The sequence below is a fragment of the Perca flavescens genome, chromosome 24 (genome assembly GCF_004354835.1).
Source record: "Perca flavescens isolate YP-PL-M2 chromosome 24, PFLA_1.0, whole genome shotgun sequence".
Classification (NCBI taxonomy): Eukaryota; Metazoa; Chordata; class Actinopteri; order Perciformes; family Percidae; genus Perca; species Perca flavescens.
Window position 1 is genome coordinate 16,531,092 of NC_041354.1, and position 23,051 is coordinate 16,554,142.

General features: G+C 41.7%; 1 protein-coding gene across 2 annotated transcripts in view; it reads left to right on the forward strand.

Annotated features, from left to right (window-relative positions):
* Positions 1-12,296, forward strand: part of als2b (alsin Rho guanine nucleotide exchange factor ALS2 b) — a 38,032-nt gene extending 25,736 nt beyond the window's left edge. For both annotated transcript variants that reach the window (XM_028571448.1, XM_028571449.1), the window contains exons 21-33: positions 709-820; positions 1,711-1,788; positions 2,530-2,666; positions 2,768-2,932; positions 3,311-3,428; positions 4,168-4,325; positions 6,326-6,442; positions 6,786-6,962; positions 7,049-7,106; positions 7,634-7,695; positions 9,389-9,538; positions 10,724-10,820; positions 11,328-12,296. In XM_028571448.1, coding sequence (XP_028427249.1) covers positions 709-820; positions 1,711-1,788; positions 2,530-2,666; positions 2,768-2,932; positions 3,311-3,428; positions 4,168-4,325; positions 6,326-6,442; positions 6,786-6,962; positions 7,049-7,106; positions 7,634-7,695; positions 9,389-9,538; positions 10,724-10,820; positions 11,328-11,366 — 1,468 coding nt within the window. In that variant the 3' untranslated portion in view covers positions 11,367-12,296. The remainder of the gene's footprint in view (positions 1-708; positions 821-1,710; positions 1,789-2,529; positions 2,667-2,767; positions 2,933-3,310; positions 3,429-4,167; positions 4,326-6,325; positions 6,443-6,785; positions 6,963-7,048; positions 7,107-7,633; positions 7,696-9,388; positions 9,539-10,723; positions 10,821-11,327) is intronic.
* The last annotated feature ends 10,755 nt before the right edge of the window (positions 12,297-23,051 follow it).

Genomic DNA, 23,051 nt, shown 5'->3' on the forward strand with positions numbered 1-23,051 from the left:
AATAACCTGATTGACGATGTTTGTCACTTTCTTTTTTCAATTTCTTTCTACGTTTTTTTTTAAAGACATTTTTGTCGATTTTTATCTCTGTGTGTATTCAATCTCACTAACAATGTATTGATCAATAGAAAATGTATTGATCAATAGAAAAGATTACACTTCAACATACTCAATACCACAAGATACGGGCTGGGTCCGGATTGACTTGCCGTTTGGTCCAGGTGCTGTTTGTCCCGACGCACGGCAGGGAGTGCTGGAGGGGTTGTCCACATAGAGTGTAAAAAAGTACAGCTGAGCTAGTCCTCGGGTGTTTGGGGTTGGGCGATTGGGGAAAAAAAAATCCCCAAATTTCTTTTGAGACATTGCTAAGTAGCGCTGATCAGTAGAAACTCATTCATCGTTGTGTATGGCTGTGAGTGTGCGTGCGTGCTATGCGTAGGCTGAATCGCAATCGCGTCAAGACAAATCGGATTGGCCAATACACACTGAAGATAAATTTAAATAATTTTGCTAAAATTATCCCTCTCTTCATCCCACACCCCAAACGTGACGTACAAAATGTGGTGGAACAGAAACAACAACCAGAGATATTTATAAGCTATAATTTTATTGTCATCGCAGTTTTGAAGCTTCACCACCAGGGGTTGCTGCAGTACTTGCAGCACCCCCCCTTCCCACACCTATTTGTTTGTCTGTTTTTCTGTCCAGAGGGGAGAAGTACATGGGCATGTGGCAGGATCACCTGCGGCAGGGCACCGGGGTGGTCGTCACTCAGTTTGGCCTGTACTATGAAGGAGCCTTCAAAGATAACAAGATGATGGTAAGCACTTTCTCTCTCTTTTTGATTTATGTCACATGTTGTGTGCACGTGATGAAAAGTTTAAGAAGCCAATACCAAGGCAGGGTTTTGTTTCTAAAGTACTTCATACAAAAAAACTTCTTGCACTCCGCAAAAGTCTTACAGACCGCTGTGTCAGATCACAACCTGGGACTGTCAAAGAGCCAAAACATCCTGCACACTTTGGACCACTTGTCAGGGATTTTCCTGCATAGGCGCCCCCCATAGGTATGCCCCCATAGGCATAATTTACAGGGGGAATCGAGGGGTTTCAACTCCCCCTATAATCAAAACTGGCCAGTACAAACCCCCCGATAAATAAACCTGTTATGATTTCCTTTACATAAATACAGACCTTTGCACCATAAATTGATGCAGAAAAGGCACAAATTGTTTAAAAATTTTTAAATTTTTAAAAATTCAATGTTTTATATGCTAAAAATTTCAATTTAGCTCAAAAGTGGAGATCTCAAACCCCCCACCAAAGTTACGCCCCAAATCGACTTTTCTATCACTTTTTTCTGACATTTTTGTCACTATTTTTGACATTTGTCCCTTTTTTCAAAGTTCTTTTATCAATAGTTTTTTTCTTCAAGTGCTATAAAATGAACTAAAACACCCAAATTCGATGAAAGTATTGAACTGATTATTTATTTAACTTGTTAAGAGCGTTGTAGTGAGCCGTCCACGTTAATATTTTTTCGGACAATTTGTTTGAAAGAAAACCCAAATTTCTGATACAGAAACTTTTTGAAAATGGGTCAGATTTGACCCGAGGACAACAGGAGGCTTAAGATAAACAAGTCGGAGAGGGAATGAGAGGAATCTAGGATTAAAGCCAGGACTGAAGGGAGGTATTCTCTGTCTTTCAGGGCACTGGGATCCTCTTGTCGGAGGACGACACCACGTACGAGGGTGAATTCTCTGACGACTGGACTCTCAATGGAAAGGTGACTGCAATGAACAATGTCAATATATACCTTTTAACTATAAGAATGCATTTTATTTATCTAGCGCTTTTTGCAACACTCAAAGACAGAGACAGAGTTTTCCAAAGGGAAACATACATACACATACTATGAAAATTCACACACTAAAATACACACATTAATCAAACATTAAAAGCAACTATAAGAATACCTTAAGAGAAAAAAAAGGTCCAAGACACTCTTGTAGAAAATGTTTTTTTAAAAAGGAGACTAAAGGGGAAACACTGAGTGCGTTTACATGCACACCAATATGACAGAATATGACAATACTCCGAATTTGATAGAGGTTATGTAAACAGCATATTCTCATTTTTAAAATGGAGAAACCCTCTCATTCCCCCTGCTTTGAGGTTTCCCCCTCTCATTCCCCCTGCTCTGGTGTTTCCCCCTCTCATTCCCCCTGCTTTGAGGTTTCCCCCTCTCATTCCCCCTGCTCTGGTGTTTCCGAGCCCCTAAACCGGAGACTTTTGGAAAACCTCCTGACCGTCCTGACTTTTGGTTTGGAATCTGCGGTGTTGTGTTGCTGTTAAAACGTCCGCAAACGGAGACCTTTGGCAACACCGACATTGGCGCCAACGTTCGGTCGAGACTTCTGTTGATCCAGACGATAGTAAACTAAATAATGTAAATGTAGAGTAGACATGCTCAGAAGAAACTAAACATGTCGGTGTAGTTTAATGGGCTGATTGGCTCTCCCCTCAGGGCGTGCTTACCATGGCCAACGGTGACTACCTGGAGGGCTCCTTCAACGGCGAATGGGGCTCCGGCCTCAAAGTGGCGGGGTCCTACTTCAAACCACACCTTTTTTTGGACACCGACAAAGACAAGACCCACGCTGTGTAAGCTCACATAATGTGATGATAATGTGTCAAATGTTTGATCATAAGGAATGTTACAGGATTTGTCACACACTCTGTATACTCTGCGTGCGATGTGGCAGGAAGCTGGGGCGTCTGTGCGTGCGCGCGGAGGATAAGTGGAAGGCGGTGTTCGAGGAGTGTTGGAGGCAGCTGGGCTGCGAGGAGCCGGGCCGAGGAGAGACTGGGACGGCCTGGGAGAACATCGCCGTGGCCCTCACCACCAGCCGACGGCACATCCAGGACAGGTACACGCGCACACACACATGCACGGACCCTTTTTTCCGCCATCAAACTAGCAAAAGTGGGTTCGTACTCGCCCTAAACCCACCTGCGCCAGGCGCCTCATGCTGTGCACTTAGATTGTTAAAATACGGCCCTCAGTCTGTTGTTTGTTCTTTTATGTGAAACTTGTTGTGTTGCTGTCTTGGCCAGGACTCCCTTGTAAAAGACATTCTAAATCTTAATGGGAATATTCCTGGGAAAATAAAAGTTAAATAAATAAGAAATGTTGTGTGTGTGTGTGTGTGTGTGTGTGTGTGTGTGTGTGTGTGTGTGTGTGTGTGTGTGTGTGTGTGTGTGTGTGTGTGTGTGTGTGTGTGTGTGTGTGTGTGTGTGTGTCCCAGTCCAGAGACGTTGTCTCAAAGCCACAGCAGAACCCTGGAGAGCCTGGAGGTCATCCCGCAGCATGTAGGCCTGATCACCATGGAGAGATATCACACCATCCACCTCTACCTCATCAAGGTAAAGCGGGATCCTTGTCCTTCAGCGGAGGTTCCGCGCAGATCTTTCGCCTTAAAAGTTGATACTTGTCGGCGATTAGCTTCAGAGCGAGCAGCCACTCTAGAGTCATAGTGAGAGAAACAAAGTGTCTCCCTTGTTCTTTGGATGTCCCTCTTTTTGGCCGGATCCGTCACCTTCCGCTTTATTTTTGTTGTAATTTAAAACTCACTTATCTGCATTTCTTTAAACCAATTACAATCATCTTCGGCGGCGCTAAGCGCCGGACGGAGCCACGGCGCCTCTGCTAAATAGTCTCGGGAAGGAACTTGTTTTGGTGGAACATGTGTACGTTCAAAAGTAGTTTTAGTCGAGCAACAGAAAACTCAGATTGGACAGATAGTCTAGCTAGCTGTCTGGATTTACCCTGCAGAGATCTGAGGAGCAGTTAACCATAGTCCTCAGAGATCCACCGGAGGTTAGAACGCCAACACAGAGAAAGAGGAAGGGGACGGACATCAGACTCAGAATTCCTAGAAATGATGTTTGCTCCTATCAGCGCACCACTCAAAGACACTGAACTGATATCATAACAATCAAAACATCTTCTCAAAAACCCCGTCATAACATCTGTATACATGTTTTTTTTGTTTTTTTCACATCAAATCGAGTAACTGTCAAACAAACCGACTGACAAAACCAGCAGTGAACAATGGAATTATATTTGGCTGCTAAAACATTATCTTTCTCCACTTCCCTCCAGGCGTGTGATACCCCCCTCCACCCACTGGGCCGGCTTTTGGAGACCCTGGTGGCGGTCTACAGGATGACCTACGTTGGAGTCGGAGCCAACCGCCGGCTGCTGCCTCAGGCTGTCAACGAGATCAAGTCGTACCTCAACCGCATCTTCCAGATCGTCAGGTAGTTCAGTACAGCTACCTACCATCCGTAGCTTCATTCAGGATACCCACGGGGGCTCAAAAGAATTAAAAATAGTCTTCAATTAACTATTCAAAAACCTATGTTTTTGTGTCTAAGTTACTGATGGGATCAGCAATCTTTGACGATGGTCCAGTGTTAAGCGAGATCGCTGCTGCCGGCAGCGGCAAAACAAGCTACAGTGTAAGTTAATAGGGCAATTGTCCAGCTTGTATTTACCTTCACAAAAGTGCTCGTTTTGCTGCTGACAGACTCAGATTAATATTCACTACATCAATATACTGTGTCTGACAACATTATGGAAAGGATTTCTAAGGAGGTCGACCTTTCTGTTAAAGAGTAACATCCTTTTTTTTTTTAAAGATAAAAACGTCCGTGAAATTGCGTTCGTTAAAGCCACCAGACTCTCAGTCATTTTAGCATCGTAGAATACACTTAATTCAAAGTCGACAGAAATAAAATAAAACTATGACAAACCATTTTGGGTCGTCTTTCCACTTTTCCAACAATCACAACTCTAGTTTTGGTTGAAATCAACACATAGTTACAGGTTTACATGTGAAAATATGTTCAATTCAATTTTATTTATAGTATCAAATCATAACAAGAGTTATCTTGAGACACTTTACAGATAGAGTAGGTCTAGACCACACTCTATAATTTACAAAGCCCCAACAATTCCAGCAATTACAGTAATTCCCTCAAGAGCAAGCAGTGCGACAGTGGTGAGGAAAAACTCCCTCTTGGGAAGAAACCTCGGACAGACCCAGGCTCTTGGTAGGCGGTGTCTGACGGGCCGGTTGGCTCTACACACGCTAAAAGTATTGTTTTTCTAAATGGAGTCTGGTGGAGTTTAGTGCTAGCGACCTCAGAGCTGTTTCTGGTTAAACAGAAAGGTCTTAAAGAGGTTTTAAATAGGTCTATCTCTGTAGGGATCCTTTCCATAATGTTGTCAGACACTTAGAATAATAATCTGAGCCTGTCAGCGGCAAATAAAGCCCTTTTAGTGGAGGAAATTGATGATGCACATTTGCCCCATAGGGTTACATTGCAGCCGGTCTGTGGCTGCCGCTTACAGCATTTGCGCTTAATACTGGACCAATGTCAAAGACTGTTCCCATCAGTCACTTACACACAAAAACATAGGAAAATAGGGTTGAAAATAACAGAAGTTACCCTTCAACCAACCAGTTAGTCTTCATGTCAAGTCTTTTCTCTCGTAAAACGGGAAAATGTCGTTTGAAAACTCCTCAGATAAAGCACGAAAATACAAAAAAATATAGAAAATAAACTGAAAGTACCCTTTTAAAAGCATTTAATTTTGTTCAGGTCTTCAATCTTTTATTGTCCTTTCATAGGATAAAATAAACTATTGAGTGCCTTTTCCGAGAACTGCACATACAAAACACCTTCACACTTGACATGGCGTGTAGATAGATGCCATAACTTCATTAAAAAAATTTATCTTGTGTGGGTACCGTTTAAGTTCATTTTAGTTAGTATTTCAAGCTTCATAGCAAAAGAGCTCTGGATGTGACACATATTCATTAATTTGATGTGATTAGAGTACAAACACACTAGAGGTCTGGTCCTCGACGCAGAGGCCCCAGGTTTGACTCCGCCCTGCGGCCCTTTGCTGCATGTCATTCCCGCCTCTCTCTCCCTTTTTATGTCTTGAGCTGTCCTACATAAATAAAGGCCTAAAATGCCCCAAAAAAAATATTTTATTAAATTCAGGTAACGTTACTCTGTAAATACTTCTTTTCTCTGGCTTAAAATCCACACTGGTTTTCCATTATATGAGCAGGACGTTTGCGTTGAATCTCATCCTAGATGGTATTAAGAAGGTATTATATTTAATTCAGAGAACCCGGGGGGTGCCCTGTTCATTTCAAATAAATGGATATACCCGTGGATGAAGGGCTAGACGCTGTTGTTCATCAGTGTGTTTTTGTTTGTGTGTGCTCTTGAATGCTCCGCAGGTTTCTTTTCCCAGATCTGCCAGAAGAGGGCGGTCTGATTCCAGAGCCGACCACCAACGTCCAGGACAAGAAGGACCCAGGCTCCGACGCTGCCCCGCCGGAGTCACCCAAACCTGGGTAAAGACAGGGCAACGTCCCCCTCCTCGAAGCTTCGGTGGTCCTTGGTTATATCACATTTAGTTTCGGGCATTTCCAGCTCCTTGGAAAGGGCCGAGGACATTTTTTTTTTCTTTCTTCGAAAGAAATTAAAATTGTATAGTAGCCAGTAAAAATGTACTTCAGGCAAGTAGATTTTTTGTGAAAAATTGCAGAACATCAGCTACTCTCCCTGGGGTCCACAGACCAGATTAAACTCTCCTATCTTTATCATTAGATAAATCTCTATAATTAAACTCTCCTATCTTCATCATTAAATACATCTCTATCATTAAACTCTCCTATGTGTCTTTTTGTTCCTTAGTCGCGTGGTGAGCAGCTCGGCTCTGCTGCTTCCGGTCCTGCTTCCCCGCCTCTACCCGCCTCTCTTCACCCTCTACGCTCTGGAAAAGGAGCGAGAGGACGACGTCTACTGGGAGTGTGTCCTCCGCCTCAACAAGCAGTCCGATCTGGCCCTGCTCGCCTTCCTGGGTGTTCAGCAGTACGTACATGCACCGGCCGATGCAAAAAAGAGACTCTTCATTTGATGTTAAATCCTAAAACATTTCCTCCCCCCTCTCCCTTCAGAAAGTTTTGGCCTGTTTCCATTTCTGTCCCCATGCCTTCACCTGGGGAGAAGCAGCAGGTATCGTTTCTTTGTTCACTTTACTTTTACCTTAAGTTTAAAAAAAATAGTGCTATTTACTACACATTTGATTGAAGTAGTCTCTAACATCATTAGGAAAAATCCAACCTTTATGGACACCAATTTTCTTAGTGAATGAATAATGTATCGTGAATAAATAAATGTTCTTCCTTAAAATACAGGGGACATAAGTCAGTACAACCCTATGTTAAATCCCCATAGAAGCAGGCAGATTGTTATTTTGAAAGGCCAGTTATTTCATGGATCCAGGATACTATGCATCCTGATAAAGTTCCCTTAGCCTTTGGAATTAAAATAGCCCCCCATCATCACATACCCTTCACCATACCTAGAGATTGACATGGTTTTATCTCAGTTAGCCTAATAGCTGGTTTGATTTTCCTTGAGAGATGATCGTAGGGAAAGTACCCCATGTCAATGTCTAGGTATGGTGAAAGGCATGTGATGATGTGGGGCTACTTTAATTCTGTCCACCATGAGTCAGAAGATGTGTGTGTCTCCTTCAGGTCCTCTCCAGCACCAAGGATGTCTGCTTCGCTTCCGCAGTGGAAACACTACAACAGATCAGGTACGTTTTCTATTCAACAACTATGAAAATAGTTTTAAAAAACTAACACGTGTGAAGTGCCATTGTGGCCATCTTTAAGCCCAGTGATCGAACGAGACAAAACCGTTTTTAGAACGTAGCAGGAAACGTTTCAGCGGTCTGAATCGGCCCGTCTCAGCTCGACTCCAACCAGCCGCCCGAGATGATTGTGATTGGTTTAAAGGAACATGCCGACTTATTGGGACTTTAGAGTTAGATAAGTCCACACATACCCTTCTCATCTCCGTGCGTGTCGTAACTCTGTCTGACGCCCCCACCGCTAGCCTAGCTTAGCATAGATCCTGGAGGTAAGCCATTCCTTTCCATGTTGTGATTTGTATAGTCACAGCATGTACAAATAACAAGGTCACATGACACACAGCCATCTTCTAACCGTATACAGTACAGGCCAAAAGTTTGGACACACCTTCTCATTCAAATGCGTTTCCTTTTATTTTCATGACTATTTACATTGTAGATTCTCACTGAAGGCATCAAAACTATGAATGAACACATATGGAATTATGTACTTAACAAAAAAGTGTGAAATAACTGAAAACATGTCTTTATATTTTAGATTCTTCAAAGCAGCCACCCTTTGCTTTTTTATTAATAAAGGAAAAAATTCCACTAATTAACCCTGACAAAGCACACCTGTCAAGTGAAAACCATTTCAGGTGACTACCTCATGAAGCTCATTGAGAGAACACCAAGGGTTTGCAGAGTTATCAAAAAAAGCAAAGGGTGGCTACTTTGAAGAATCGAAAATATAAGACATGTTTTCAGTTATTTCACACTTTTTTGTTAAGTACATAATTCCATATGTGTTCGTTCATAGTTTTGATGCCTTCAGTGAGAATCTACAATGTAAATAAAGAAACACATTGAATGAGAAGGTGTGTCCAAACTTTTGGCCTGTACTGTACATACTGGGAACTATATTCTCAGAAAGGCGAAGCACTGCTACTTGGGCGGAGTGATATAGCTCCAACTCTGAGCGAACTCCAAGCAAACTCTGCGCCTCACCACTGGGCTTCTCAGGCATATCACTCCGCCCAAGTAGCAGAGAGTAGCAGTGCTTCGCCTTTCTGAGAATATAGTTCCCAGTATGTATACGGTTAGAAGACGGCTGTGTGTAATGTCATCTTGTTATTTGTACACCCTGTGACTATACAAATCACAACATGTAAATAGGAACATGTTGGCGTTATTTTGTCACTTATTGGGAGCCGTAAGCTAGATGGAGCCGGTTACCTCCAGGATCTGTGCTAAGCTAGGCTAGCGGTGTGGGCGTCAGACAGAGTTACGACACGCACGGAGATGATAAGGGTATGTATGGACTTATCTAACTCTGGGGGGATACGGGGAATAAGACAAAGTCCCAATAAGTCGGCGTGTTCCTTTTAAAGAAATGCCAACAAACCAGAGCACGTTTTTCGCCCATTCCAGAATGCTGTGTGGACTCGCCAGACCTCCCTCCTCCGATGCGCGACTACATCGGTGTGAACCGGCAGGTTTCAGAACGTGGCAGACCGCCGCGTTTGCAAGTAGTTGCTAGTTTCACCTCGTCTCGTCGCAAATCTTTTGCTCTGAACTGAGGCTTTAAGTAAACTACACTTCATTTCCCCCGCAAGTTCCCTTCATTCTTGTATTTTTTTTATTTTTTTTTTTGCAGCACAACATTCACCCCGTCCGATAAGCTGCAGTTGATCCAGCTCACCTTCGAGGAGATCACCCAGGAGGTGCAGGCGCTGTTGAAGCAGGACTTCCTGTGGTCCATGGACGACCTTTTCCCCGTCTTCCTCTACGTGGTGCTGCGTGCACGGTCAGCCCCCAAAACCGCCCCCTATCATACACTTAATACATACATTATGATGACGACGAGGCGACGGAGAGCTTATTCAAGTGTCAATCGCTATGTTTACATGCACACCAATATTCCACTATTATTCAGAATATGACAATATTCCAAATTTGACACAGGTCATAACGGGATATTCCGAATGAGGGCTTTTTCTGAATTTTCCGATTACAGGGTTTCCGCGGGGTCTTTAAAAGTCTAAAATTTTAGGCTTAAAAAGTCTTAAATTTGCCTTAATTTTTATACGTCCATGTAACACCACTAATGTTAATTGAAATAGTCCTTTTATATATTTATATATATATATATATTCCGTGCTGTTGTAGTTCTTTCTTTAAATAGTCCAAATATAATTTTTTGTATATGTACAGATTTGAATACATTTTATTTACTTGGCAAGTACTTTTGTGCCCCTGCATTTCATTGTACTTTAATATCATGATGTAGGTCTTACATTTCTAGGACTTTTTTATGACGAAAGCTATCCAACAACGGAAGCTCAAGTTACCCACAATCCATCCGGTGTAACTCAGCTACGGATCGAATAGTTGCACAAAATATGTAACTCAAATATTACAAGTTATTCTTTCCAGTTGACGCTTTATATTGCTTCTGAGCTATTATTATATTGTAGTCAGTCTTGTCCAAAAACTAGGGATCGACCAATGCTGGTTTTTCAAGGCCGATACTGATTATTAGTAGTAGTACAGTATATAGGTTCCAAATATCGATAACAAATATTTGGAACTGTGAAAAGGAAAATCTTAAGATTTTTGGAATGTTACAAATTCAAACATCAAACTTTGTTTAAATGCTTTAAGCAATTATTTAATAAATGAGAAACTTTGATTGTAACACCCAGTAAGAGTCAGATAGTGGTGTGGGGGAGGGGGGGGACATTAAGTCAGACTCAGTGGTGGGTGAAACCGAAGCAGAGGGACAGACACAGAGCTGGAGCCGAGTGAACGTAGCCCCACATTTGAATTCATTAACTTTATCAGTTATCAGGCGCTGATACAGATAATCTGCAAACCGCCGAAAAATGGCCCAATAATTGGTCTATCACTATCAAAAACGACCGGTCCAAAATCCCTAAATCATGCTTATCAGACTTGGTGAGCCTTTTTATTTTTTTTTTTCTTTCCTCAGAATCAGGAACCTGGGGTCAGAGGTCAGCCTGATTGAAGACCTGATGGACCCCTGCGTGCAGCACGGAGAGCATGGGATCATGTTCACCACACTAAAGGTAACACAGAAACACACACACACACACACACACACACACACACACACACACACACACACACAGAAAAAATGAACACACACAGAGACAAAAACACATACACGCACACACGCACGCACGCACACACACACACACAGACAAACACATACACACATGCGCGCACACACAGAAAAACACATACTCAGAGACAAAAACACACACAGACAAACACGCGCACACACACACACACAGACAAACACACACACTCAGGCACACAGACACACTTACACATTTACATATTAAACTGTGCCTACAGTAGAAGCCTAACACCTTTTAATACAAACCTCTTTTTTTTTTTTTTTAGTGCACCATATGCTATTAAAATAATTGTTGATGTGAATTTATAAATGTTTTTAATGTTAAACACACGTGACAGTGAATCACTGTACAATGAACTGTATCCGTGCATGGCTACCTTAGTGACAGTAAGCCTATCATTAATGTCTTTTTTTTTTTTTTTTTTTTTTTCAGGCTTGTTACTACCAGATCCAGCACGAGAAGATCACTTAGGACAAGCTTCGGCCTTAACTCCCTCGCCGTCCCGACCCTACCATCGCAGCCAATCACGGGGGGGGCGACTGTCGGCGAGGCTTCTCGGGAGGACCGATTTGCGAGCGCCGGCCAACAGGGAAGCGGAGGAATCGTACGAACAGGTCGCCAACGGCTCCGTCACGGAGATGCGTGTGTCCCCCTCTCTTCGACACACACACACACAATCCCCCCCCCCCCCCCCCTTTTTTTTTGTGACCTCTACCAGCTTCTTATCCACTGATCATGAAGGTACGCATGTCAATAATGTCGCTGTTATTGTCAACTTCAGACCGTCCAGTGTGAAACTGTCCACAGCTGAAAAGAAGGACTTCCTGTGGGAAATTCAGGGTTCATACTAGGTTTTTCTTTTGGGGGGGGTGGGGGGGGTTTGCCAGCGAGTTGTTTGTTTTTCTGGTTTATCGTCTCACGGTCAGCACACTGTGAAGTACTGTGAAAAATCCATTTATTTTAGCATGAAAAACTACTTTTTCGGCAAGGCGATCCAGTTTCATCTTAGTTTCGCTTCTCAACACCTACATGAAGAAAATGGGACATAACAAGGAAATCCTCTCCTAAAAGCATGTCACTTTATTAAAACTGACAAACTATTATTTATTTTTTTGTTTAGTTGTCTTTATCATCTGGGACAGCAGTAGGTTTACAGCTAGCTCAGTTTGGGGGCTTCACAAACTCCAAAAAACTAACCCTCGACAAGTGAGACGTAGGTGAGATTCGTGCTTTATCTGAGGAGTTTTCAAACAACATTTTCCCATTTTACGAGAGAAAAGACTTGACATGAAGACTAACTGGTTGGTTGAAGGGTAACTTCTGTTATTTTCAACCCTATTTTCCTATGTTTTTGTGTGTAAGTGACTGATTGGAACAGTCTTTGACATTGGTCCAGTATTTAGCGAGAACGCTGTAACCGGCAGCCACAGACCAGGCTGCAATGTAACCCTATGGGGCAAATGTGCATTGTCAATTTGGTCCACTAAAATTTCTGTTTTTGCCGCTGACAGGCTCAGTTTAATATTCTAAGTGTGTGACAACATTATGGAAAGGATCCCTACAGAGACAGACCTTTAAAACCTCTTTGAGACCTTTCTGTTTAACCAGAAACAGCTCTGAGGTCGCTAGCGCTAAACCCACCAGACTCCATTTCAAAAAAACAATACTTTTAGCGTGTATAGAGCCAACATATTTTCACATGTAAATCGGTAAACTATGTGTTTATTTCAACCAAAACTAGAGTTGTGATTGTTGGAAAAGTGGAATGACGACCCAAAACGGCTTTTCATAGTTGTATTTTGTTTCTGTCGACCTTGAATGAAGTGTGTTTTACGATGCTAAAATTCCTGTTTATTTACATGGAGTCTGGTGGGTTTAATGAACGCAATTTCGCATAATGTTTTTATGTTTAAAAAAAGGATCTTACTCTTTAACAGAAAGGTCGACTTCCTTAAAAATCCTTTCCATAATGTTGTCAGACACTTAAAATAATAATCTGAGCCTGTCAGCGCAAAAACAATTGCCCTTTTTACTGACATTGTAGCTTGTAGACACGTAAACATAAGAGAGGAAAAAAAAATGGTAGTTACCCTTTTAAGCAAATCCACATCTGGTTAAGTTTCCCACCTCTGATAAAAAGCAGCTCACAGCTGCTTCCCTGAGCTTTTCCATGGGAACTGTAGCGGCTAGTTTACAGCTAGCTCTGATACTGTTTTATAAATGCTAAATGACTTGGCTGTATCTCTAAATAATACTAATATTCTCCTGTTTCACCGGCTGGCAGCAGAATAAAGTTTGGGCCTAGTTAGGGGCTAATTAATCCGTGTATCATTCATTTATTCATTAGTTTTTCAAAATAAATGCAAAAAAAAAAGACTAGTTTTCTTTTTTTTTTTTCATCCAATTTTGATATTTTCAACCCAAATTACGTGACCTGGAAGTCCTCTTTACCTTTGCATTTTCTTTTGCTTTTATTTTGAAAAATGAATGATACTAACTTGTTCTGGCACCATCTTTGTTTCATGACTTGTTTCTGAAGCCGAGCACTTTTAAAGAGACGGTTGTAAAAATGTATCCGTTGACTTGAGAAGCACACGTTTTCCAAAATGCACACTTGATGCCTCTTAAAGTACCATGGACGTTTAGTTTCCCAGCTCTAACAGGAAGTAGGACAAAGTTAAATCACAGCGCCACTAATGCAAAAACCAGACTGGGGGGGGAACAAAAATCGAGTAGGAAGAAATGTTTTTCATAGACAATCTCGGAGCCACTCGTGTGTTTCTGAACCTAGTTTACAGTATTGCCACAGGTCTGCCAAATCGGAAAAAGTATGGGGTTAACCCTTGTGTTGTCTTCCATTCGGCCATGCCTCGTCCTCCCGGGCCAAAACTGTACGTTTTGGCTCTTTTTTTTGGACGTTTAACGCTTCTTTTCACTTCCGTGTATAAACACCACTAACACCAACTTATTACTAAGTTTTAGTTTTTTTGGGGGGGAATTCATGGTCAATAAATTTGAGGAAATTATACCTAATTCTTGAGTTAAAGAAGCAGAAATCATGAATTGTTTAGACTAATATTAAAAGGAAGGATAATCACAGAAGGGTCAACATTCAGTTGGGATACTGTTTTGAAAAAAAAGATTTTCTTCTTCAAATGCAAAAAAATTGGAACACCCAAAATTCCGTGAAAGTAGAGATCCGATCTTTTGTTGTACTTGCGAAGCGCATTGTATGGAACCATCCATGTTATTTTTGGGTAATCAAAATTAGGTAGTTAAAAAGATTGAGAAAAACATTTAGAGAACGGGTCAAACTTGACCCAATGACGACACAAAGGTTAAAATCGGGGTCTTAATGAATGGACATTTTGTTCTATTCTATCTATATTCTAACTATTCCGTATAACAGTAATGCTTCTCCAAAGTTGGCAATTTTGAGTTTTTCAGATGAACTGAAGTGTTAAAGGTGCAGTAGATAAGCCTTATAAAAGTGTGATTTTCAACAATCCACAGCTCCCTGTTCAGATGCACCAATCAGGGCGAGGGGGGAGGGGGTGGTCTAACTTGTTGTCAATCACTGCTCATGCACACACATTCATTCGTCCTTGTGGGGGGAGGGGCTTAGGAGACCGTTTTGGGCTTTAGCAGAAAGGGGGGAGGGACTGAGATGTTGTCGATGTTCAAATTTTTTGGCTAAGTCCTGGATCTTCTCAACCCTACCTACGGCAACTTCAACGGGATGCAAAAAAAAAAAAAAAAAGCTCCTTCTTCTGCAGCGTCAGAAAACTGAAACAGGGCTGGTATCTGAGATCCTCGACGGTTTTAGAGACCAGTGGTCTCATGTTGTGTTTTGTAATGTTGTCAGCTGTAATCATCAGTATACATCTTTCTCTGTTTTTTTTTTTAACAGTAGTGGAAGTTGAACTGCAGGTTCCCCCCTTGACAGGGATCCCCCTTTATTCCCACTGACGTCCAATAGGAATTAAGTTTTTGGGAGACACTCGACAAAGCTGAAAACACAACCGTATGAGTTTTGTATTCTTGTGTTGTTGTGGATAACAGTGTTCATTGCAGGCGAGGAGAGAAGTCGGCGCATTTTTCATGAACCTAACTGCCATCTGAAGGTATTGTTACACCGTTTGTCTGTTAACAATCAATTCAAAAGGTACTTCTTTTTTTTTTACTCATGATTAATTTGGGATGTTACCTGTGTTCCTCAGCCCTTGTGTTGTCCTCCCGGCAACTTTTTGGTTTTCTGGGTCCAAATTTAAAATGAAACGCTTTGGTCGTCTTTTTCGACACTTTTGTCGTTTTTTCCCCGATGTTTTTGTTGCTTTTTTTCCACATTTTTTATTTTTTTTGTCTTTTTTTTTTCCCTACTTATTTGAAGCTTTTTCCTACATTTTGACACTTTTGTTGCTTTTAATGATATTTTACCCTTTTTTTCCCGACGTTTTGGTCACTTTTCCAAGTTTTTGTCACTTTTTCCGATGTTTCTGTCGATTGTCAATTTTCGTTTTCAAATGCTATATAAATATAATTTTACTTGTGAAGAGGTTTGTATGGAACCATCCACATAATTTTTTTGGACTATTTAGTTGAAAGAAACCCAAATTTCTGATGGACCCGAGGACAACAGGAGGGTTAATGCAAACACTGTTTTTATAGATGGGATGTTCTAAGCTGACTATCTGAGCCATCTGTTAATACTGACTGTTCTTTTTTATTTATTTTTTTTAAACCCTTACAGCACAAACTGTCAGACATTGTTGGTTTATTTTGTGATTTGCGTCACACATGCCAGTTTTATAAAAGGGCTTAGGGAGGGATTCAGAGGATGACCCAGCCTTTATTTCTAATTTGAAATGTCATGGCTTTTGTTTTTCCGCAGATGGTTTAATAATAGAACAGCCAGTGGATCACAGGCCTCTTATTTTTTATTTTTTTTGAAGGGACTAAATCAAGGCGAAGCTGATGTTTCCCTTGTGCAGGATATTGAAAATCTGGCAACAGCAAATAGGCGTTAAAACCGTTTAAGTTTAAAGCTCTTGTCGTCAGTGGTGGAGTCCTCGAGACTCGGACTAGAACCCTGGTGACTCGAGACTTGACTTTCGGCAAAAGAAGAAGAAAAAAAACATTCTCCATGTATAACGTTATTTTGTCAAAAACAGAGACTTTAACTTTTGTGCTGTTCTTTAAAACAAATTATTATTTCACTGACAAAGCGAGGCGTTCTGGTCAGTTCCGCCATGATTTTCCCCTTAGTGCCGCTGCAGCTCGTCTCCGTTTGCTACTGACACATGAAAAAAACGAAGGACTAAAGTAATATTTTCAGTGGACAACACAACTGGCTACGAACACAGATTTATTGTAACGGTTGTACCCTTAACTGACTCACTTACATGAAGTGTTATTTTTACAATGCAAAAACTGACTAGTTATTGACATCAACTGAAGATAATGTTCATAAGCTCATGTTGGGATCATGTCCTCAACACACGTTTACTATGAAAACACCACATAACTGTTGCATTGTGTGTATTAAAAAAACGAATGTTTTGTCAATGGACTTTGGTGTTTACTAGTTGACATTTTGTGTTTTCAGCTGGCTGATTTGACTCCCACCTGTCTTTTACATGATGTCAAACGTATTGTACCTTTTAAATAATAACCCAAGGGCAATAAACTGATTTGATGGACGTTGCTAACTAATCTGACCCTACCGTTTTTAATGTGTTACACCGGCAGAAATGAAATGTGATGCAAAAGAAAATAGTTAGAAAACGGCAAACATTTTTCTGGTTTCCAGCTTCACGTTGTTGTCGCTGTAACATTCGCCGATAGTCGCTGTAGTAGTATGATTTTCTCCCAGGATGCATGGCCATGCACAATATGATTCTGTATAACGTTAAAACAGTCGGATAGCGTGAGATTTTAGCTGTACATTTATACATGAAAGGTTTACGGTGCACGTATAAAAGTCCATAATTTTAACTGTTGAAATAGCAATATTACTGACTGTATTCAGTTATATTTTTGGACTTGTCTGATAACCTTTTATTACATTTTGTCACTTCAGGGTTTTATATTCAACATTGGCTTTTGAATTGTAATGTAAATCAGGTAAAGAAATTGACTCCGGGTGATAATTTATTAGAGAATTCTCACTTTCTGTGAAGTTGCAGCAGAACTACAGCTATAACACGTCCGTGGCATTTTGGGAAAATGTAAGAAATTCAAAGTGAGCAAGATGCAATACAAATGCTTAATTTTTTTTGCAGGTCATTGGGTGTTATATACTGACAAATCCTCTCAGCGTTGCGCTTTTCTGAGACTTTTGGGTGGGGGCAGGCAGTCCCAAACTGATGGCAGCGTGAATATAGAGCCCGATAGTGTCTGTGATAACAGAATCATGGATGTAATCGCAAAATTGAGAACTCAGAAAACGTAAAGGTCCACTGTGTGGTGTTTGAAGTATTTTATTAGCTAAAATCATTGTCTTCATTCATAAAATACGTCCCCGTTGGTGTAAAATGACCTCTGCCAATGATCTGACTTATCCTAAACGAGGAATTTCTTAATCTGTATTTACATTGGACGGGCAAGTCCAAGGAGGCTTCCATGTCATTCCGCCATTTTGAAAAACTATAATGGCTGAGAGGGACATAGAGCACTAGCCGACCTGTCTAGCTAGTCCACAACGTGTTTTCGTCCAGAGTCGGCGTGACGTGACTGAAACGGAGAAGGAGATCAGCGAGAGGCGCTGGCCACTACCCTTTAGTTCATAATGGAGGATCAGACTTACGCCGAGCCACAGGAGAAGGAACCCAAAAAAAGTGAGAAATTGGAAGACATGTTGTCATAGCTTCTTGGTACATAATGGCTACCGTAGTCTCCAACACGCATTTGAAAAAGCGAGGCGCTTAGAGAGCGCTATTCGTTTGGATGTAAAATACAATTTCACCGCTAAATGGGAGACATTCCTACACACTGGACCTTTTAAAGACAGACCCCACAGGGCTGTAGTAATTGAGTCCGGACTCAAGATGTTTTTCTGTTGCCTCGGAATATTCTAGTTGGTCTCGACTGAGTCCGGCACTTTATGCATTTTTTTTTCTAAAGTAACTTCCACCTGGTGTTTAATTTGTTTAATTCAAAATCCATCTAGAACGGGCATCTTGATTGGTCCCCTGGTATACACCTGGCCGCATCATATACCTCAATCATCAGGTATCCATCAGTTTCATTTAGACGCAGACACGACGTCCGAGAGCTCTTGTACTCTGAATTCTTCAGGACAAGTCATGAGCTCAAGAATGGGAACATTTCCATTTCATATTTTAAGTAAATAATGTGGCCTAATTTGATCCTATGGACCTTTTCCACAGCAGACATGTAGACTTGTCATAGTAGGAAAAGCCCAGCTGAAATTGATAACCTTAACGATGGCTCAATTCCATCAAGTGTCCCAGTAAGCTATTTCAGTGAGTCAGCATGGCAACTATCGTTGTGGAGGGTGTGCACAATGCAACAACACCTATAAGACACAGAACTTTCGCCATCCTCACAACAACAAGATCTTTCCAATTAAGAGTGTCATCACTTGTGCCTCCACTCATAGTGTACATTTTGATGTGTCCATGTGGTCTGGTGTATGTAGGCAAGACCATAAGGCAGTTAAAACAATGCATTAGCGAACATAAGAGTTCTATTCGTAGAAACGACCGGGATTACCCGGTTGCGGTACACTTCAGTGATTATAGGCATTACATCTCATCATTGCACTTTTGTGGTATTGAACAAGTCAGTCTTCCAAAAAGAGGGGGCAATCATGACTTGCTACTAAAAAGACGCGAGGCATATTGGATATTCACTTTGCAGACGCTATTGCCAAAAGGCCTTAATGATGAATTTAATCTCAACATTATGTTGGGCTAATTTGATATTGATATATATATGTTCTTTTTACCTCCTTTTTTCTTACTAGTTATTTTTTCCTTATTAGTTTATCCTCCGTAAACTTCCTGATGTACATGAGAATATGGACTGTTATAATATAGTCTAATTAGTGTGATGATCCACTTTTGAATGGACTATGTCCTCCTTGATTAAGTGTAGAAAAATATTGGGCTATGACAATGTACTGATCATCCATTGTTTTCAAATGTATTGAGTGGTACTTTTTTCTGCCTTCAAAGTTTGTGATGGGAGTGCCACTTTTGTGAATGGATGACGTCATTCAATGGCTGGACTCGATTGGTCCTGATTAGTCAACCAAACTATTTTAGGCTATGGTTGAGGTGAATGTGTGAATTTACCTGATGAAGGTCTGGGACCGAAACGTTGTATTTTTCTAAAGAAATTATTGCTTGCGTAATGGTCAGTGTGCGGGATTTTCTCTCAACAGTGAGTCAGCATGTACAATACCAGGGCCTCTCCTAAGTGGAATGCAGCCATCATTAATGGGTTTGAATCAAGGGGGTAAGCTTCGCTTCAGAACGCGAACCTACGATGGCGCCATTTTGTTGCTACAAAGCGATCACCTCTTGTTAGCATTACACTGACCGCCATTTTTTTTCTTGTACCTCACGTTATAGCTCCGTAGCAGACGTTTTTGTAAAAATAAGCTAACGATTGTGTCATAACCAAGTGACTTACTGTCGCACAGTAGAGGAATTACCGTATAGTACAGGAGAAGCTCGCAGGCAGTTTCGACTTACATTAGCTGTTTAGGTTTAATTACTAATGTTAACTAGCATGTTAGTTAGCAATAATTAGCTTGTGCTTATGTTATCTCCTTACATATACCTACGCTCTCCTTCTCTGTAAGATTGGAAATGATTGAGATTTCTCTTGGCACAGCTACCAGAAGACTTACAACTTTCAGACACGTTGCTCACGTCACATTTACGTTGTCTCTGTCAGTTGGAGGCTGCGCAGTAAAGCAAGAGATCACCGGAAAAGTGCTTCTAATATCCTTCACTGGTCTCCGTCCAGAGCAATGGGGTCTATTGGTGCATTGTATATATGTCAATGGTTTGAATACACCTGTGCTTTTCCTATTATGACATGTCAACATGTCTGCCGTGAAAAAGGTCTACAGTGTGTTACTCTGCACTTGCTTTTTGATTATTGCAAATTATAGCAAAATGATCATCTTAAAGTAGAAGATATACCGTCTCTCGCATCACATACATTATGAACAGGTAAGTGAGCGGTTTGAAGAGGATTCTTTTGTTTCTGTCTTGGTCATTTGGACTCGGTCTTGACTCGGTCTCGACTAGTACCGGTCTTCGACTTGAACCTCTTTGGACTCGGTCTTGACTCGGTCTCAACTAGTACCGGTCTTCGACTTAAACCTCTTTGGACTCGGTCTTGACTCGGTCTCAACTAGTACCGGTCTTCAACTTGAACCTCTTTGGACTCGGTCTCGACTAGTACCGGTCTTCAACTTGAACCTCTTTGGACTCGGTCTTGACTCGGTCTCAACTAGTTCTGGTCTTGGACTTGACTACAGCCCTGACATTAAGTCAGTGCTAAAAGCTAACTGGAGATTCCAATGTATGACTACGTCTAAGTTTCCAACCGAGCCGTCAACGTCTTAAAATGCATAAAAAATTATTCCCAGTGGCTTAGGCCTGGTGGGGGGGAATATATATACTATACACTGCAACATAGGCGTCTCCCCCACCCCCCTGTATTTTAACTGTAGCGACACACATCGTTTCCGTTTTTTTAATGATGGGAAAAAAATCCATGTAATGAGCTGCCAGAACCTTTCTATGTTTTTTTACGCAATTGATTTCTTAGAGTGCAGGAAAGAAAATGTTTGACGCTGAAACTTTTCTGGAGCAAGACCCCCAGAGGGCCACCCCCCCTCCCACTCCTCTCCCCCCTGGGAAACCCATGTCATTTCTCTCAGATGCTTAACAACCTTTTATCCGGATGCTTAAGAACCGTATATCACCTTTTTAAGCCCCCCCTCCTGACACATAAATTCTCTCCTTCGTTTCCTCTCCTCCCAGCTCCTCCTGCGTGCCGCTGAAAGCTGAAAGAGTTAAGAAGATTTGGAACCGGCTTCCGGTGGCCAGAGGCAGGTGGCTCACTGTCCCAGGATTAAGTGGGATCGGGGGAGATTACAGCCCTCTCTCTCTCCCTCTCTCTCGTTTCATGCAGCTCGATGAAAGTGAAGTGCCTCGTCCAGTCCCAGGGGAATATATTCCCCCCATCATATACACGTTCTCCTGCACAACTATTGCTGCTAAAAAGCCGCTGGAGCTGGAGGATAAACGCATGTGGCATCCCTGACGCTGATTCAGACGTAAAGGTAAGATGCTGATTTATTTATTTAACTTTTATTTGAGAAGGGGGCTTGTAAAGAGAGGCCACAGGGATCATCCTCCCCCTCTAAGCTCCTCAATGACTTCCTGTTTTTATTTCTTACAAGCAACCCCTTTTTTTTTTTTAACTTAAGACATCACGTGTCTTTCCAACATGGTTGTGATGGTTAAAGGCTCTGACACACCGTCGGCAGAAAAGCCGGTCGGACTGATCACTCGGCTCCCCGAGATCCAAAAAGTGCCTCAGAACACACCCGAAGTGACGCCGACTTGAGTGTATGTTCTGCACGTGCGCGAGACATAATACGTCTCCATATCAGCAGGCGGCTGTCAGTACCATAGACGGTGTCAGAGCCTGTCTATGGAGAGCCTGTTCACTCCCTATCTCACTCCCTATTAGCCCCATTGTACCAACCCGGAATTTTCCCGAGAGTGGAAGTTCTCCCCTTATTAGACATTCTCTGACCGTATATAATGGACCAATAGACCCCGTTGCTCTGGACGGAGACTTGCTTTACTGCGCAGCCTCCAACTGACAGAGACAACGTAAATGTGACGTGAGCAGCCTGTCTGAAAGTTGTAAGTCTTCTGGTAGCTGTGCCAAGAGAAATCTCAATCATTCCCAATCTTACAGAGACGGAGAGCGTAGGTGTATGTAAGGAGATAACATACAGTAAGCACAGGCAAATTATTGCTAACTAACATGCTAGTTAACATTAGTAATTAAACCTAAACAGCTAATGTAAGTCGAAACAGCCTGCGAGCTTCTCCTGTACTATACGGTAATTCCTCAACTGTGCGACAGTAAGTCACTTGGTTATGACACAATCGTTAGCTTATTTTTACAAAAACGTCTGCTACGGAGCTATAACGTGAGGTACAAGGTAATGGAGCCTTTTATACATTGTCGTGTTTCTTTAGAAATAAACAATGGACAAATAGAGTCTTTAAACGCTTCAGATGTAAAGTTATTCGCAGTCAAGTGACGTAAAAAAAAATGGCGGTCAGTGTAATGCTAACAAGAGGTGATCGCTTCGTAGCAACAAAATGGCGCCATAAGAGGTTCGCGTTCTGAAGCGAAGCTTACCCCCTTGCTATTAGAAGCACTTTTCCGGTGATCTCTTGCTTTACTGCGCAGCCTCCAACTGACAGAGACAACGTAAATGTGACGTGAGCAACGTGTCTGAAAGTTGTAAGTCTTCTGGTAGCTGTGCCAAGAGAAAGCTCAATCATTTCCAATCTTACAGAGACGGAGAGCGTAGGTATATGTAAGGAGATAACATAAGCACAGGCTAATTATTGCTAACTAACATGCTAGTTAACATTAGTAATTAAACCTAAACAGCTAATGTAAGTCGAAACTGCCTGCGAGCTTCTCCTGTACTATACGGTAATTCCTCTACTGTGCAACAGTAAGTCACTTGGTTATGACACAATCGTTAGCTTATTTTTACAAAAACGTCTGCTACGGAGCTATAACGTGAGGTACAAGGTAATAGAGCCTTTTATACATTGTCGTGTTTCTTTAGAAATAAACAATGGACAAATAGTCTTTAAACGCTTCAGATGTAAAGTTATTCGCAGTCAAGTGACGTAAAAAAAAATGGCGGTCAGTGTAATGCTAACAAGAGGTGATCGCTTCGTAGCAACAAAATGGCACCATCGTAGGTTCGCGTTCTGAAGCGAAGCTTACCCCCTTGGTCAGTACCCGATCCGTTCCACCTGCACAATCCGTTCTGCGCATGCGCAAGATGTTCGCGCATGCGCTGCTGTACGATGATTTACGACACTACCCGATCTGTTCCCACGCTAGCCT